Below are 18,278 nucleotides of genomic sequence, written 5' to 3' on the forward strand. Positions count from 1 at the left end.
GACATTATTGTCAGACCTGATTAGCTGCATGCTTGTTTCTGGTGTTATTCAGACACTACTGCAGCCAAATAGATCATCAGGGCTGTCAAGCAACTGGTATTGTTTAGAAGGAAATAAATATGGCAGCCTCCATATCCCTCTCCCTTCAGTTGTCCTGTAAGAGTGTAGGAACTGCACCCAGCTAGGGAAAGGGAAAGACACCTGGCTACCGATATTAAAAGGGGAGAGGGCAGCACCTGGCTACCTATACTAACGGGGGAGGTGGAAAATGGCACCTGCCTACCTATACTAAAGGGGTGAGAAGGGGAACGGCACCTGGCTACCAATACTAAAGGGGGAGGGACGGCATCTTGCTACCTATACCAAAGGGGGGGGGGGGGGGGGGTTGGTGGAGATGCTGCTGGACAGGGGCGGCTCCTGACAGTGGGACTAGGGAGGCCCTGGGTGCATATGTGAAATAGTGTACAGACACTGCAACAGACCACAGTGTATCCGCTCAGGATACACTGAGAACAGCCTGAACTGGCCTAAGTTTTGCACACAGCAGGTGATGTGTAAAACCTTTGCAGATTATTACAGATATCCAGGGTCTGGTTGGCAAGATTTCTGCTAAAGAAAAGAATACAATTGTATTGTGGAAAATCAGAACATCTGTAAGGCTTTTACTGATGTCAATGACCTCACCAGTGGTGGAGCTAAAGGGGCCCATACACTGGTCGATTTCAGCGATCGAATGCAAAACGGTGCACGATCGAACAGGCGATTGATCGATTTGCGGCCGATTTCGATCGATTTGATCTATCTGACAGGATGGAAAATCGGCAGCAGATCGATGGCCCATAGAGTTGCATTGGATCTAATGGTGCAGTAATGCCTTTAGATCGATTTTCAATATATTTCCAATAGATTTCATTCTGAAATCTATTGGAAATCTGTTCCTAGTGTGTGGCACACATCAGATAGATTCCTTTTTAGATTCGACCTGACATGCATCTGACAGAAAGGAGCAGACAAAAATGGTGCACAGCGTCACCACTATACCACTTTAATAATGGTGTTGCATAAAGATACACTGTAAGACGCTAAATAGCATTTTAAATGTTGAAAATGTATTGCATTAAGTTAAATTATAAAACACTATTTAGCATTGTTGGTGTTGGGGGGCAGCGGGACACTGGTGTTAGACAGCGGGGTGGAGGGAGTAGGATTAGGTGGAGGGAGGATGGGATGTGTGCCTAGGCAACAAACATTACCTAGTCCCGGACGGCGTTCTCTCCTTCACTTCTTCAGTTAGTTTGCTGTAGTCCTGCATCCAGCCAATCACCATGTCCCCGCATGGTGATTGGCTGGCTGCAGGAGTCCTGCAAACTAACTGAAGAAGTGAAAGAGCGATCGCCATCTGGCATACAGGTAATGTATGCCGCCTATGCACACATCCAATCCTCCTTCCACCTAATCCTACTCCCTCCACCCCGCTGTCTAACACCAGTGTCCCGCTGCCTCTCTCTCCCAACCCCCGCTGCCTAACACTAGCCCCCTGCATTTTTAATGGCCTGCCGTTCCGCTAATAAATGTATCTTAAAATGCCATTTAACGTTTTAATGTATTTACATTAAAACGGTAAATAGCGTTTTAAGATACATTTATTGGCGGAATGGTGCATCATTTTTTCACTGAGGGCCATTTTTAAGTGTACGCCTGATAGAAATCTATCTGATGGTCGAATCTGCTGCAAATCTTTCAGTGTATGGCCTGTAATGAGAAAAACCTAGGTAAAAGAGGGCTACGCATGGGGCCCCTCTAGTCCAGCAGCCCTGGTGCGGTTGCTCCCTCTGCTTCCCCTGTTGCATAGCTCCTAACTGTCCCTCTTTGGGAACCCTGACCCTCTTTCTTCCTCATTTGTCCCTCCTTTAAATTGATATATTCTTATTTTCAAATGTTAATATGAAGGAAAATGAACTAGGATAAAAAGGACCAGTGTGGTTTGAATTATAAAACAACATATCTTTCTTATGAAATCTTTATAGTATGCATGACTAGGGGTGTACCTATTGCGTGGTTAAGGGTGTTGCAGGGGTGTGGTTTAAGTGTCTCTCTTTCTTATCTCAAAAAGTTGGGAAGTATGCCTGTTGCTACACCACTGGACCTCACTAAAGCCTCATGCCCACTTCAGAGTAATGTCTCCCCACGGAGATCGGGGCACAATATCTCGGGCAACATTTTGTGGATGAGGCTGTACGACGTGTTCTGTTACTATGTCAGGCAGCCATGTGTGGAACATGACTGAGGGGGCGGAGCACGGGAGAAAACAATGTAGACGGGCAGTGTTCGGGTGAGATAACCCAGCATGCCGGATCTCTAGGCGATGTGTTAGGGCCACAGTACACACACTAGATTCTCAGCAGAGGCAGTTTTTAGTGACTTTAGTCTAATGTTTGTACCGACCTTTACAGTTCCCTCACTCCCTGCCCAAGGGGAAGTTTTACATAGAGGAAGAAATGGAAAATTTATCAGTCAGTAAGAGGTTCTAACTTTTATATATTCTATCTAAAATGAAAATTAAATCATTTGTCTGTTTTTACAATTTCAGGTGCTTTGAGGAGGTATCAGGGCCTGCTGGACTTCTAGTGCCTTAAAAGCTGGAGATATACTAGTTAATTACTACTGATGTAGGTAATTTTTGGTGTTGCTTGCTTTTACTCCAGATTCCTAGTTTTTGAATAGGAAACACTTACTTTAGTTCTTCTATCCTGCAGCTTGGATTAGACAGAGTTTCCATTAGATGACTGAAGTGAGGACCAGCCACATTGTTTTCAGACAGGTCAAGCTTCCTCAGTGATTTGTTTTTACTGATTCCAGAAGCCAGCTGGGTAAACCAGTGTTCTGTTAGTTTGATATATCTCAAACTGCAAAAGAAGAAACAAGTAATAACAAGTTACAATGCAATATCTTAGATTTGTAAGACATAACATTTTCAAAAGTGTTGTAAATGTCTCCGATAATGCAGCACACTAGCGTGCAATCTACACAGTAATATGAAAGTCAATCGACTTTCATGTTACCTCTCACTGTACAGGGTGCGTTTCCATGTATTGCTATGTAATATTTTAGTGGACGACACACAATTTCCTTTTGGTCTGAATAGTATTATTATAGGTAATAAGGTGTGTTCTTCCTAATCACAGAAAAATTATCTTATATTACTCCAGGAAGCACTACACAGAGTCTCTGTATGTTTCACAGTTCAAATCTTGGAATTTTGTATTGTACTGTGGCCATTGACATTCACGTTTTAACGCAACGTGCTGTGCATGCAGTATGTTGTAAAAAGTCTGTATGAAATTTTTGCTCTTGCCCACCAACAGACATAGTCTGAGCAGGCCCTAACATACAGATATGAGGATGGGGTGATGTGGTGGTCATTGCAGGCTTCTCAGCATCACAATCAGTGGCATAACAGTAGCCCTCACATCCCCCGCAACTGTTGGGGGGGGGGCTATGGGGGCCCACTCCTTCTCCCAGAGAAAGCGCAGCAGAGTAGTTTAATATTTACTGGCCAAGACAGCCCACAACAGCAACACCAAATCCATGCTTGCCTTGTGATGCCAACACATGGTGGCATCTCGGAGGCATTGTGTCCCCATTTAAACCTCATGGATGGAGTCACACTAGGTTCCTAAATAACTTGTGCTAGACTTGGTCCAATAGCAATAATATTAAAATAGTCTGTCTTGTTAAAAATACATGTGGGGCAGAGCACTCGGTCACCGGCAGCACCACATAGAATTCATGGTCAGTCCATTAGACACGAGGGTGATATTACTCTAATATACTATATATTGATTGTGGGCTATTTTTATGGCCTATCTCTGTGCCGGATTTTGTTTTTGATCAGTGTGATTCAACGTAATACTATATTTATTGTTGTACTTCTTTGCAGCAGCTTTATATAGAGATAGATGTACTTTTTCTACTAATCACATTTATATGCAATGCTGGATTTTATTTTTTGTGAAGCGCAATTTTGGCACTTGTACTTTATTATCAATCATCATGTAACAAAACTATTTTTGTGTGATAAAACATTATTGTTCATAATACTTATTATTCACAGGGGCTACTATGTACATTTTTTAGTTATTGGGTGTGCTTTCCTCCATACTGTCTTCTGTAAGAGGCAATACACACTTGTCATAGTGAATTTTGATTTTGTGAGTTTTCCATGAGTACCAATCAAGTTGGTTTACATGAAAATGCATCTAAACAACTTTAAAATCACACACATTTTTCTGCGCAAAATTTAAAATTTTTATGCATTTTTTTCTGCATTGCCATTCACCTTGCATTAAAACACGAAAACACATCACACAGGATAAAAAAGCAAACCTGCCATCCGAATTTTAAAATCAGAAGATGGGCAAAACCCAAATCGCATATGTACACACGAAGAACTGAGATACCCTTAAAATATATTAAATGTGCATTGATTGTGATTTTGGAAAAACAAAACAATGCACACAAAATGTAAGAGTGTGAATCTTGCCTAATACTGCTCCAGTATGACCACTCTTGTCTGTTTACCAGGTTGTTTATTATAGTTTTAGTGTTTTTAATCCCTACATGGTGTTTTCATAAGTACAAATTTTGTATATACTTTATTAAAGATAGACTATTCCTGTGCGTACAATTGAGTGTGATTGAAGTGGCAGCATTACAGGGATATGTGAGTGTGTGTGGCACCCAATCCCAGTCAAGGAGCAATGAAAGCAAGCCCACTGGTATATCAACCCTAGCAGGTGTCACTTCCTCTGCTTGTGACACCTGGTGCAGTCCGGGCTCCCCATTGATGCTTTTCCTTGGACCTGAGGACAAAGGACCTACAGTATAAAGAAGAAAAGCAGAAAAAACTTCTCTGCGGAGGTGTCTAACTGTCTATTCTCTTCTACAAGTTAGATTTTAAAATTTAAGCTTCAAGAGGTGTAATTCCTTACACAGTTTGTGCGTAAAAAGACCCTGTTTGTGATGTCAGTTCTACTTACAGTAATTCCTCTATCCTGCATTTAGGGCAGGACAGAGCTGCTATGAACTCAGTAAATTCAGGGCCCTCTAAATTGTTGTAGGACAGGTCAAGCTTCTTTATAGACTGGTTCCTTGTTACCATGAATGCCACCTGAGCACAGGAGATGCTTGTTAAGCCATTACCTCTCAGACTACAAAAGAAAGAAAAAAACATATAAGGAAATATGATGACATGTAATGGGATCAGGCAAGTCAAACACAAGCAAAACTTAAAAGAAGCACCCCAATTTCAATACATAATGTCCTATAACATATATAGTTGTTATCATATTAAAAGAGCCAGATGACTTGACAGATTTACAGGTTGTTTAACCTCACCAGTAAAAATCCAAGAAAGAATCAGTCATACTTTAATGAATGTTCAGAACATTTTTAGAGGTTTCCTAAGTTTCCTGCAGTTTCTTGAAAAATGAAAAAGCAGTGCTGTTTCCTAATACTGGCTTGGACTGTACTGGAGCATGGCTTAAAGAGAACCTTAACTGAGAGTGGAAAAAGTTTCACTTGCCTGCGGCTTTTACCCGGCCCCTGCAGACGTCCTGTGCCCACGCTGGGACACACCCATCCTCCGTAGCGAGCTAGTTTCATCTTTGGCGACTGGCCAGTAGGCGGTCCACTGTGCCCGTGCGGCCCAGGCTGTGCGTGTTCTCGTTCACGCTCCCATCGCCGTCCTGCGCATGCACAGTATGGGAAATCTATTACTGCGCATGTGCAGGACAGCGATGGGAGCGTGAACGAGAACACGCTCAGCAAGGGCCATGCAGGCCCAGTGGCCTACCGACTGGCTAGTTGTGGGAAACGTTACTGGCTCGCTGCAGGGGACCAAAGGATCGGTTTGTCCCGGAGCGGGCACAGAATGTCGGGGGGGGGGGGGGGGCAGTAGAAGCCCCGGTTAAGTGTAACTCTCCCCCTCAGTCAAGGTTCCTTTTAAATGACATCAGGAGGCTAATAGTGATACTCACTTAAGTTTAACAGCTAGAGAAAAAGATTAACCCAAACAGTGGGCTGTTGCTTTTTTTTATCCAGCTGAAATTATTTTACTCTGCCTTGATCTCTTTAATGAACCATAAATAACAAAATTGTTTATTGTTGTTTGGTGCCAAACCTTACTGCAATATTTCAGATGGAGTCCCTGAAGGTTGAAAGCCCAGGCAAATGAAAATCCTCTTTCCATATCCAATTGTTATTATCTTTCTCTGTGCAGCAATTAGGATAAACTGGGGACCTCTAGCCTGCAGCTTTGTGCGTATATGCATATATGACTTACCTAGCTAAAGTAGCAGGCTATTTGTAGCAGTGTAGTGTCAAAACCAGTCTTTGAAATAACTAAAGTATCCAAATTCATTAACACCCTTCTTTTCTGGTAGAAACCAATATATTGTTTCCACCACTTTGTAATTGTTTTTCTTACAAAAAACGGTCTGTCATTTATAGTGTTTCTGGTATTTTACCCTCGCCATCATCTCCTCCCATCTACTCCTGCTCAAAGTACTTATCACAGTACTTCATTGGGAATACAGACAGTCCAATTACCTTTCCTATTTGTGTTGTTACTTATTACAGACACAGTGAGTAAGTGAGGGAGAAAGTTAGTTGCAGACATGATAAAACACAGGAATGATGGCTAGCAATCTATATCTCAGACCTGAACTTTTCTAAAACAACAAAGGCAACAACTGATAATGGGCACGTATGAGAAAAGTCGCCAGAGGTGGCAACATTGCACGCCAAGGCTGACAGATGTATCATTAGCCTGTAAGCTAGCAATGTGTTCTGTTTCTATGTGGAGGACCAACGGAGTAGAGCACGTGTGACATCATGCGGGAGCTGGGTAAGTTGGGAGAACAATGCTCTCGGCCATAATTCGACTGAAATAATCCACCAGGTTGGATCACTGGCCAAGGATTTAGGAGGGGTCAGTTGTACACTTGCTGGATTCTTGGTAAGTTTCATCTAGTGTGTGTACAGAACCTAATACAGCAATTTGAAGATCAGAATTTCAGGACAGACTGAAAATAATTTCTGATAACATAAACACATGCAAAGCATTACTATCCTATTCCTGTAACTGTAGATACATTTAAAGGCATGGCTCCAAAAGAAAGCCCTGGGTATCCTGTTGAAAATGTCCAGGTTTATCTAAAAATATACGACCAACTGATGAACAAACTGTCATATCCTCAAAGCATGAAAATACCCCATTCCATAAGGCGGTTAGTCGGCGGTAGTAAAACACATGGCTTGCCCAAGAAACAGAAGGAAAAGGCTTTGTGTTAGTACCACATTACGGAAACCTATTAGCATGTAAAGGTTTGAATACCCACCTCAGTTCCTCTATTTTGCAACATGGATCAGCCATGACATCTATCAAATTATTGAACTCAGGACCAGCCAAGCAGTTACATGACAAGTCAAGTACTTTCAGACTCTGGTTATTTTTTATTCCATTGGCCAGCTCGATACAAGAGCTACTTGTCAGGCCATTATCACTCAAGCTGCAAAAATTAAAGAAACATATTTTAAACGATATAGACATTTATACAATAAGTTCAGTAAAAAGTGGAGACATTGGAGGCCTGACCATGTCTGTCCTTTCACTTTGCAAGAAGCAAGATGAGGGGTCTGTACAAAAAGTTTATTGAATCCAACTACACATAGATTAAAAACATTTAAAAACCGGGCCAGCCGTCAAATAAGCCACAAAGGGTCCCAAATATATGGCAGTAACAAAGTAAGAAGTTCATACGATAAAAATAACAATGGTTCTGATGTATAATTCACCAGTACTATCACAAGCCTGCGGATCTCCCGAGAAACTGCAAAAGGTATGTCACCAGTGTCACTGCAAGGTTATGGGAAAAAAATGTTTTAATAAAAAGGAAAGGACACTGTGTTGCAGTTAATTCTAGAGATATACAGGCCGCCTGGAGACAATATAGCCTACTCCAAACCAGAGGATCCCTGCAAAGTGCTAGTGCATTATACAGATCTATGCAATAAAGAGCGTGAACTTAGCCTCAATATGAGGTAAATATGAATGGGAGGGGAGAAAAAGGGAGAAACATTCTTTATTACAAAAATTTTTTTGCATAACCTTGCAGTGACACTGGTGACATACCTTTTGCAGTTTCTCGTGAGATCCGCAGGCTTGTGATAGTACTGGTGAATTATACATCAGAACCATTGTTATTTTTATCTTATGAACGGTGCTACTTTGTTACTGCCATATATTTGGGGCCCTTTGTGGCTTATTTGCAGGGATGAGCAGAAACTATGCCAGTGCGAATTTACGCATCGTAGTTTGCATCTACGCATCCTAGTTCGTAGGTGAAGTTGCAGAACTACGCTTACGAATTTACGCGTAGCGAAGTACTGCTACGCGTAGCTTACGCTTACTATGCGTAGTTAACATGTGTATTGCGTAGTGAACTACGTATGCATTACTCGCGTCTATTTTTCCGCGTACGATTGTATGCATACAAATTTACACATTGGAAAGGGTAATGTACGCATAGAAGAGTTCCCGGGATAAGCATCTAAAGAGGAATTAATGCGTAAAATTTTCTGCATACAGGCATAAGCATCCGCATACACTACGCTTCGCACTATGCGTAATTGCGTATTTTAACGCGTATTCTACGAAATGCATACGAAGCCGATATTTGATTTCGAAGCCGTAGTTTGGCGAAGCGTAATTGCATAAAACTACGCGTAGTTCCAGCGTAGCGAAGTTTGCTGACTACGACCATCCCTGCTTATTTGACGGCTGGCCCGGTTTTTAAATGTTTTTAATCTATGTGTAGTTGGTTTCAATAAACTTTTTGTACAGACCCCTCATCTTGCTTCTTGCATTGATTCTTGCTCCTTGGTTGTTGATATAGAATTAGTATATATAGGGGCTGTCTTTTCTTTTTTGATTGTTCTAGTCTATTACTAGGTCTCACAACCTACTTCCCCCTTCTATATATACCTCACTATTTTGATAGCAACACTGTTGCCTTATTATGTCTGCTTGCTTTTCTTTTGTTTTTTGATTATGTCCTTTCACTTTCTGACTGCCTGGGAAAGGTACTTACCTTTTAGCAATATATTATCCAAAATGACCAGGTAAGAGCTGCAACTTATGTCACCTTATAGTAGACAAAATGTATTAAATCTAAGAAAGGGTTTCAGGATCATATGCACATTATGTTTTCTAAAGATCTTGTTACAGATTACTTATGATCTGTTGCCATTGATACTGCCAGTTTTCTACACTCCTTTGCTTAGTTCCTTTACATGGTCTCCCACCACCTCATCTGAATCCAGAACTGTCTCTGCTGTAGTTCCCCCTGACAATGAATGTGAGATCATTCATTTCAGCACTCCTGTCCTATGAACTGATATTGGAGTTGACATGGAATTTTCTGTCTGCTGAATTACTTTCTGCCTCTATGAAAGGCTCAGCTACTAGACTACACTGAACTATTTATGGCTGGTATTTTCAGTATATTTACATTACACTTACATTAACCCTGTCAGTATTAATCCTGCTTCAAGTGGCTCTGTTTGCCAACTCCATCTACAGGGGTTGGACAAAATAATGGAAACACCTTTAAAATCAACAAAATATATTTTAATATGGAGTAGGTCCACCTTTTGCGGCAATTACAGCCTCAATTTTCCGAGCTATTGATTCATACAAATTGTGAATTGTATCCAAAGGAATTTTAGCTCATTCTTCAGTTAAACCACCAGGGGCATTTCTAGGGTCCTGGGAGATCCAGGGCACCTAGTGGGAATGATTGTGCGGTGTGGCAAAAAAATGGGCATGGTCATTCCGCAGAAAGTGGGCATGGTCATAGCTGGGGCCAAATGTACATGAACATAGCAGTGGTGTAACTTAAATACATTCGTCCGGTAATATTTCACATAAATAAGCCCCTCACCTGGCTTCTGTCTTGTTTTCGGCTGGCTGGCCTGTGTGCTGTACTCGGCTGACGGTTATGCTGGGCTTGCTGGTGGTGATGCTGGGCTGCCTGGCTGGTGGTGATGATGCTGTGCTGGCCTGGCTTTGCTGGATGCTGGGTGATTTGCTGGGCTGGGCAATTTGTTGGGGGCTTTACTGGGGTGAGGGCATTTTTGGGTGCTTTGCTGGGCTGTGGGCTTTATTAGGCTTTGCAGAGCTGGGAGCTTTGCTTGGCAGTACGCTTTGCTGGGCTGGAGCCCGGAGGCTTTGCTTTGCTGGGGGCTTTGCTAGACTGAAGGGTTTGCTTTGCTGGGGGCTGTGCTTTGCTGGGCTAGGGCCCCTGGGCTTTACTTTGCTGGTCTGGGGGCTTTGTTTTGCTGGGCTAGGGCCCTGGGGCTTTGCTTTTCTGGGCTGGAGGCTTTGCTTTGCTGGGCTGAGGCCCAGGGGCTTTGTGTTTCTAGGGGCTTTGCTAGGCTGGGCTTTGGGCTTTCAGTATAGGTCGGTAGGTATGGGGCTTTCAGTATAGGTAGTTAGGTATGCGGCTTTCAGTATAAGTAGGTAGGTATGGGGTCCTCAGTATAGGTAGGTAGGTAGGTATGGGACCTTCAATATAGGTAGGTAGGTATGGGGTCCTCAATATAGGTAGGTAGGTATGGGGTCCTCAGTATAGGTAGATAGGTATGGGGCTTTCAGTATAGGTAGGTAGGTACGGGGCCTCGGTATAGGTAGGTAGGTATGGGGTCCTCAGTATAGGTAGGTAGGTATGGGGTCCTACATCATAGCGTCCTTGGTGACATTATCTTGTTGGCACTCAGTCATGACAGATCTCCAACTCAACAGAAACTAAATTATCCAATGTGTACTATAAGCAAGATGTAACATATTTGACAAGTGTACTGTTCCTTATTCCTTCCTGGATGTGCACACATGCAGAGCTGCATCTGGTCTTGTGACCGGAATCAGGAAATTTGGGTGCCTGCAGCTAAGGGATCATTTTGGCGCCCGATAGGCGCTAATGCAAAATATTGGCTTTTGGGCGCCGGGCATGTCCAGGCAAAATTTTTCATTTTGAGAATTAGTGTTTTGAAAAATATCATTTTAAAATTCATTTTGACAATTATCATTTTTTTAAATAATCACTTTAATTTTTTTCATCACTGAAATTCCTTTTGAGAATTACCAGTTCATAAATTATTGTTTTGAAATGTATTGTCTTAGACATTTGTTGCTTTTTGTATTTATGTTATTTGCATCAGAGAAAGGGGGTTTTAGGGTTAGTCATCAGGAAGGGGGATTTAGAGTTAAGCGTCACAAAAGGAGTTTTAGGGTTATGGTGCCCACAAAAATGTTCGATTTTCCCATTTATTCGATCTAAATATCGAACGATAATCGAAATTCGAACGATTAGCCCGTTTTTTCGAGAAAAATCTGATCAGACATGCTGCAAAAATCTTTATATTCGATCTAACGGAATAATCAAACTAAATTATCTAATCGAAAAAAAATCTTTAGGGAAACAGTTCCAGCACAGGAATGGCGAAGCATAGGAAGATTGGAAATGCTTCTGGACTACTTTTTTTCCCCTTCGCTTCAGGTACGCTTAGGGTCATCTCCTAAATAAATAATTGATTACAACATGCTCCATTGCAGAAGGCAGTGATAGTGGAGGGTTGAGTTAACTATGAGAAAGTTTGATTCCAATATACAACTTAGAAGAGGTGTGACAAGAAAAAAAATTATTTAAACAAATTGAAAGAAAGCCTAATGGAAAACAGTGGTATGGGGCAAGTATAAATTTTGATAAATGTTTAGAAATTTCATTGGGTTATTGTCACTGCATAGGTGATAAAGGATTTTATTGACATAGGAAAAGGTATTAGTGCAACAACAGACTTTCTCACTTGATGAAGTGGGTTTGACCAGATAAAACACACACCATGGTTAATAACTTATACAGTATGCTTGTCGCATTCCAATGCTTTTCAGTAGGAGGTAAGTCACCTCCGTTCAATAATATATTTATTTAAGCTATTTTGTTTCATCTGCCTACTTATTCTGAATGGTGTTGTACATAACCCCTGGGAGACACAGGGTCATCATGTTTTCCTTTCCCCAAAGCATATACTGTATAATGCATGACTAATCATGTGGCACTCTTATACCTCGTACTGTACAGCTCATCTGCATAACCAGCCAGACTCGACTGTTGTTTATCCCCCCTCCTCCCTCATTCTTTTTATATTGCTATCTGGTATTTTAAGAAGTGTAGGGTTTAAACAATACTTACTTTAATTTCTGGATTTTGCACAGAGGATCAGCTAATGCAGAACAAATGGTTGTCATAGCACTATCTTTCAAGTCATTGGTAAAAAGACTGAAAAGAACAGAAAACAATATAACTTTTAATAACATGCTACAAAGTCAGTTTCTCTACTTTTTGACAAATCACTCACCCCCCCCCCCCCCCAAAAAAAAAATACATGTAAGATCTAAACTCTACACAGTCATCTTCTAGTCTAAAACCCAACTTGTTCATGTCCATTCTAAGCTACCTTTACTAATGCACAAATTACATGTTTATAGCTAAGACATGGTTCCACTAAAATTATGTCTGGATGTAAATGCAAGGACACATAAAGAATGGTTGACATGTAGGTCCTTATTAAACGCACTTTTTCTCAATAGATGATATTTTTACAACTCATCAATGAATGCATTTTAAGTCACCAGCAAGCAAGAAAATACTTAGAATAATTTTGGCAGTACCTTCTCACATACTTATTGGTACTTTTTCAATTGTGGAGGGATGAAAAAGTTATTTTAAATAGAAGATGAAAAATTATTTCCTAGGAGAAAGCTTATGAGAAGTAGTAAATTGAATTAGGCCTGTGGAGGGTAGAAAAAAAGGCAAACATGCAGAATGATCCTTTGCTGACTTGCATTCATTATTCACCATATTCAGTACTGTAATTTATTTTTTATTTTAAGCCCTTCCAAATGTGCCGTTTTTAGTTGTACATATATAAGTTTAATGCACAAAATTTTGGTAATATTGCCGTGCAAGACAGCGAAAGGCAATATTACCTGTTAGCAGTGCCATGAGTTACGCTATTAGCGTGACCTGCAGTACTCGAGTAGTGTGACCTTTTGCTACGGGAACGTGCACTACCAGCGGTAATACTTGTTAGTAACGTCTGCTGTGCCACTCAAGTGCTAATAATGTAACCCGTGGTACTGCTGGCGGAAATAAGTGTAATATTTCTGTGCGCAGTCTGTGTACTGCAATACTACCAACGATTTTGTGCTTCTACCCCATAGTGAAGAAGGGCCAGATTCTCTGCGGTGCTATAATTGCCACCTGTGTGTCCCATTTGGAAGGATTTCTTCTGCCATTTCCTGACATGTTGACACCAGAAACTATGGCAATACTCTTACTTGAGGGGCCAAAAAGTAACGGACAGCAATTAAAACCTGATACGGGTTTTGTTTCTTGCATAAGTTTGTTTTCCATTCCTTCAATTTCTGACTCACGGATAGTGAGAATGGGAAATATTATTTCTATCTGACAAAGAGAAAGCAATTTAAACCTGAGGGAGTGTATAATCCTTTTCCATGTTGCCCAAAAAGTAAAATCAGGGCTAAATAAAGAGATCTTAATATATCATCTGAGAGTTTAGAATCGTTAAGATAAAAATCCTATTTGGTTATATGTGTCCTGAAGCTGCCCATAGAGGATCCTATGGATGGCATCCCTGCATCACCTTGCAGTTCAAACGTAAGGCAAACGTGACATTTCTTGAGAAGATCACAGCCTGCAACTCTAAGGGCTTGATTCACTAAGACAAATAGCATGCCTTATAAGAGGTAGTACACCTTATCAAAGTTAACACGCTTTATCAGAGTAGCACAGCGAGCGCTACGAACCCGCAGGGCAGAGGCGTAGCTAGGGCTTTCAGCGCCCAGGGACAAAGACTATTAATGCGCCCTATAAGGAAGGAGCTGCGGCGCGTGTGTGCCAAAAAAGGGGCAACAGAATGTGGGCGTGGTAATAGGTGGGGCCAAATATACATGACCTTAGCAGTGGTGTAAAAGGTCTGCCAGGGAAGTTTGAGCTCTGCCATAGTATTTTCCCCCAAAATACACGTAACCTGACAGCACTTTATCAAAAATATACGTAATTTGGCAGAGGTCCCCAGTATATGTAGCCAGGGGAATATGTGCCCAGTATATGTAGCCATGGGAATATGTGCCCAGTATATTTAGCCAGGTGTATAGTTGTCCCCAGTATATGTAGCCAGGGTGTAGGTGTCCACAGAATATGTAGCCAGGTGTATATAGCTGTCCCTAGTATATGTAGCCAGGGGTATAGCTGTCCCCAGTATATGTAGCCAGGTGTATATGTGTCCCCATTATAAGTAGCCAGGTGTATATGTGTCCCCAGTATAAGTAGCCAGGTGTATATGTGTCCCCAGTATAAATAGCCAGGTGTATATGTGTCCCCAGTATAAGTAGCCAGGTTTATATGTGTCCCCAGTATAAGTAGCCAGATGTATATGTGTCCCCAGTATAAGTAGCCAGGTGTATATGTGTCCCCAGTATAAGTAGCCAGGTGTATATAAGTCCCCAGTATATGTAGCCAGGTGTATGGCTGTCCCCAGTATATGTAGCCAGGTGTATAGGTGTCCCCAGTATATGTAGCCAGGTGTATATGTCCCCAGTATATGTAGCCAGGTGTATAGCTGTCCCCAGTATATGTATCCATGGGTATATGTCCCCTGTATATGTAGCCAGGGGTATATGTCCCCAGTATATGTAGCCAGGTGTGTAGCTGTCCCTCCCCAGTATATGTAGCCAGGGGTATATGTCCTGTGACAAAGTCGATACCCAGGAGGTAATCGATTTGTCCCAGGTTGTGTTGGATGAGAGGTACATTCCACCTGGGATCAGACGCTACATCCAGTAGCAGCTCCGGAATAAAAGGTTTTGGCTATCTGTCACATGGACAGAGGTTAAAAACCTTACTTGGGTCCGGAGCTGACCAGATGCAGAGTGGGCGGGCGCATCTGGTCGCCAGATCCTGGGTGGATCTATTGCTCTGTGTATGTGGGCTTCTGCTGGAGTCAGGCTCACACAGGGTTAACAGAGCAGCTTTGAAAGGCTGGAGTAGAAGGAGAGAGAGTGGGTGTGACCAGCAAGGTCTGATAGTCTGCTGAGTAAAAAGACTTCACATTTGATTTCAGGAGGTTGGTTTTGCTCTGGAGAGAAAGTGCAGGCTGCACTTGGAGTTTGGTGTGTTCCTAAAAGTGAAAGCTGAATGTAAGCTGCTGGCCTGGACTGGCCTTTTGTTTTTCATTTGAACTGTACTTTACAAACTGCCAAGAGACTGCTGTTTAAGAAGCCTGCTGTCCAATAAACTATTATTTGTTTTGGAAACTACACTTGTCTGTGCTGCTATCTCCCGCTGAGTACTCACCATTTGCAGCTGATCCCTCACAGTCCCCAGTATGTGTAGCCAGGAGTATAGTAGTCCCCAGAATAGGCAGCCAGGTGTCCCCCAGTGAGAAGATGGGAGCACAGATTTTCAAACCTTGAATTGTACTATTTAGCTACACAGTTTCTCAGAATCACAGACTGGACAGCCTTCCCTCCACGTAAGGACCAACATAGAACAGGCTCTAAGTGCCTTATGTCTCCAAGGTCTGGCCTGGGTGACAAGCAAGTCTCTTACAGTATTGAACATAGAACCGGGGCCAGATCATCCACAAGGCAATCCCAGGCAGTTGCCTAGGGCTTGGAGAGAATCTAGGGGCCTGGTGGATGCTAGCCTCCACCACATCTTACTAAAAAAAAGCCAGGTGACTATCAGCTTTTTGCAAAAACTGTTATCTTGCCTAGGTCCCTATTTCATCTTACTCCTTTTTTTCACAGAACACCCATTAATATTCAATATGAAAATAAAAGCGCTCGCCAATTATCACAACCAGTGACTGTCAAAACAAGTCTCAAACAACTATTTGGTTGCCCCCAACGAGAGTCCAAACAAGTTGTTATATGTATATATACTATTAGTAGAGCAGTCCGAGTTCAGCAGACAAAATCCAGGGAGAGGCTGGTATTTAATCAATCTATGCAAAGTCTGCGCTCTTTGACTTCTTATTAGCTTCTTAAAACCAGTCTATGTAGTGCACAATACATCCCCCTTTCAGGGATATCACTCACCAGATCTTCTGGTCTAACTGACCAAATCGTGCCTTTGGAGTGTATGGCCCCCCATCGCCTCTCTGGCAAGTTGGCTCCTCCTTCCATCTTCCCTGGGACCACTGGGTAAGTTTTTTTTTACTTTTTTATCTTTTAAATAAAACGCTGCACAATTCGAAGCGCTTTTCTAGATTTTTTTCCCCCTGACATGTGGAATAACGTATGAGTGTGAACCAAGGCATAGGAGCCAGTGGTCCCAGAGAAGATGGAAGAAGGAGCCAACTTGCCAGAGAGGTGACAGGGGGCCATACACCCTGGAGGCATGATTTGTTTGGTTAGACCAGAAGATCTGGTGAGTGATACCCTGAAAGCGGGATGTATTGTGCACTACATAGACTGGTTTTAAGAAACTAAGAAGAAGTCAGAGAGACTTTGCATAGATTGATTGAATACCAGCCTCACCCATTAATATTGGCTACGCACAAAGCATTTCAAAATGGTCGATCTAAAGACCAAATCTGCAACGTACCGGTCACTGTCTCTCCTGGTGGGCAACCCGGATTTTGTGCCTGGGGACTCTGCCCATTTATTTTGCTAGTTGGGCTAAATTGGAAACACCAAGAATAATGTATTTTGTGGGTAATGGAAGGATATGGGACCTATCAGATATCAATCATCTATATGGTAGTAACGAAATACCAAGATGGCTTTATTTTCAAATTAGACACTTGGGTGGCTCCCCAAGTTAGGTAAGGAGCCATGAAGCCACAGACGATGTTTGATCAAAAATGTGAGGAAAAGTCCCAAAGGTATCATATGCTGTCTTGGATTTACTCATTCCTTCTGAATGCAGCCCCCTCCCCCCTCCCTCCATACCAGCAACATTTGAATAAGCTCTTGCTATCACCACTTTCTGAGGAGCAATGGAACATGTGTTCACTAATACCCATAAATGTCTGATGCACAAGCTCTAAACAGCAAAACTTCACATATTAGACACGGTGTTCTAGAACACCAGATCGCCTACATAAGTTTTGCCCTGCTATTCCTGAATGCTGTTGATGTCAGGGGGAGCCTGGGGACTTATTGCATATAGCTTGGGGATGTCCCTTGATACAGACCTTTTGGAAGGAGGTACAAAGGATAAAGGAACAGGTATCAGGACTTTCATGGGTGTATTCCCTGTATACGTTCTAATTGCACAACTCCACTATCTCTGCTGTAGCTTATAAGAAAATCATACTAACAAGGCCAATGATTTGGAGGAGCTGGTTCTTATAGCACATGATCATATAGACAGGATGTCCAAAACTTGGACATGTTACATGGTACGAGTTCCAGAGCACTGAGGAGTACAGGGGCATAATGGCTTGAGGTACTGGTTGTAGGAAACATCACTCTAAATCTGGCAGGTGGTTGTGCATTATTACATAGCTTAGCTACACTTCTCTAACAGTAACTTCTCCAATGGATATAGTTGACATTTAGGTAACATAAGACAGTAGTATTTTTTCTTTGTTTGAACAAAACAATTACTAAATGCTGATTTATGATGCATATCAGTCAAAGTTGGTTTAGATTGACATATTTCAATGCCAGAAATTTTAAGGAGCTTATTATTATTGAAGTTGAGATGCACGGTGTTGGAACTATCAATGTGTTGGCTGTGCACAGGGGCGCCTAAAGCCACTGGCACTAAGGGAAGCTGCTTGGAGCGGCATGAGGGAGGGGGGGTGCGCTGCTGCGGGGGGAAACTGCGGCTAATCGCCGCTTTTGCAATCAGCTGCAGCTGCGCTTGTGTCCGATCATGACTCTGCCGCCTGTATGCACGCCCCCCGCCCAGGCCCAGCCAATAGACTTTTTGCCAGGATCCTCTCACTAGAGTCCCACGCACTCCACCTCCTCCTAATCCCCTGTCCCGCCCCTCTCCCTAGCAGCAGCCGCACGATTTGTTTACTGCTGCGTGCGGCGCTGCCTCCAACTCCGCCCCCCACCAGCCAGAAGTTCGGGTCCCCTAGGCTTGCCGCTATCTGACCAATCCACTATGCTTCTCCTG

The 18,278-nt window shown here is 42.4% G+C and overlaps 1 protein-coding gene across 2 annotated transcripts in view; it reads right to left on the reverse strand.

The window, feature by feature from the left end:
• LOC137531747 (NACHT, LRR and PYD domains-containing protein 12-like) overlaps positions 1 to 18,278 on the reverse strand; it is a 108,912-nt gene that overhangs the window by 27,491 nt on the left and 63,143 nt on the right. For both annotated transcript variants that reach the window (XM_068251712.1, XM_068251713.1), the window contains 4 exons: positions 12,312 to 12,398; positions 7,401 to 7,571; positions 5,040 to 5,210; positions 2,736 to 2,906 (listed from right to left, as the gene is read on the reverse strand). In XM_068251712.1, the coding sequence (XP_068107813.1) occupies positions 2,736 to 2,906; positions 5,040 to 5,210; positions 7,401 to 7,571; positions 12,312 to 12,398 (600 nt within the window). The remainder of the gene's footprint in view (positions 1 to 2,735; positions 2,907 to 5,039; positions 5,211 to 7,400; positions 7,572 to 12,311; positions 12,399 to 18,278) is intronic.

This window comes from Hyperolius riggenbachi, chromosome 9, assembly GCF_040937935.1.
Source record: "Hyperolius riggenbachi isolate aHypRig1 chromosome 9, aHypRig1.pri, whole genome shotgun sequence".
In the NCBI taxonomy this organism is placed as follows: domain Eukaryota; kingdom Metazoa; phylum Chordata; class Amphibia; order Anura; family Hyperoliidae; genus Hyperolius; species Hyperolius riggenbachi.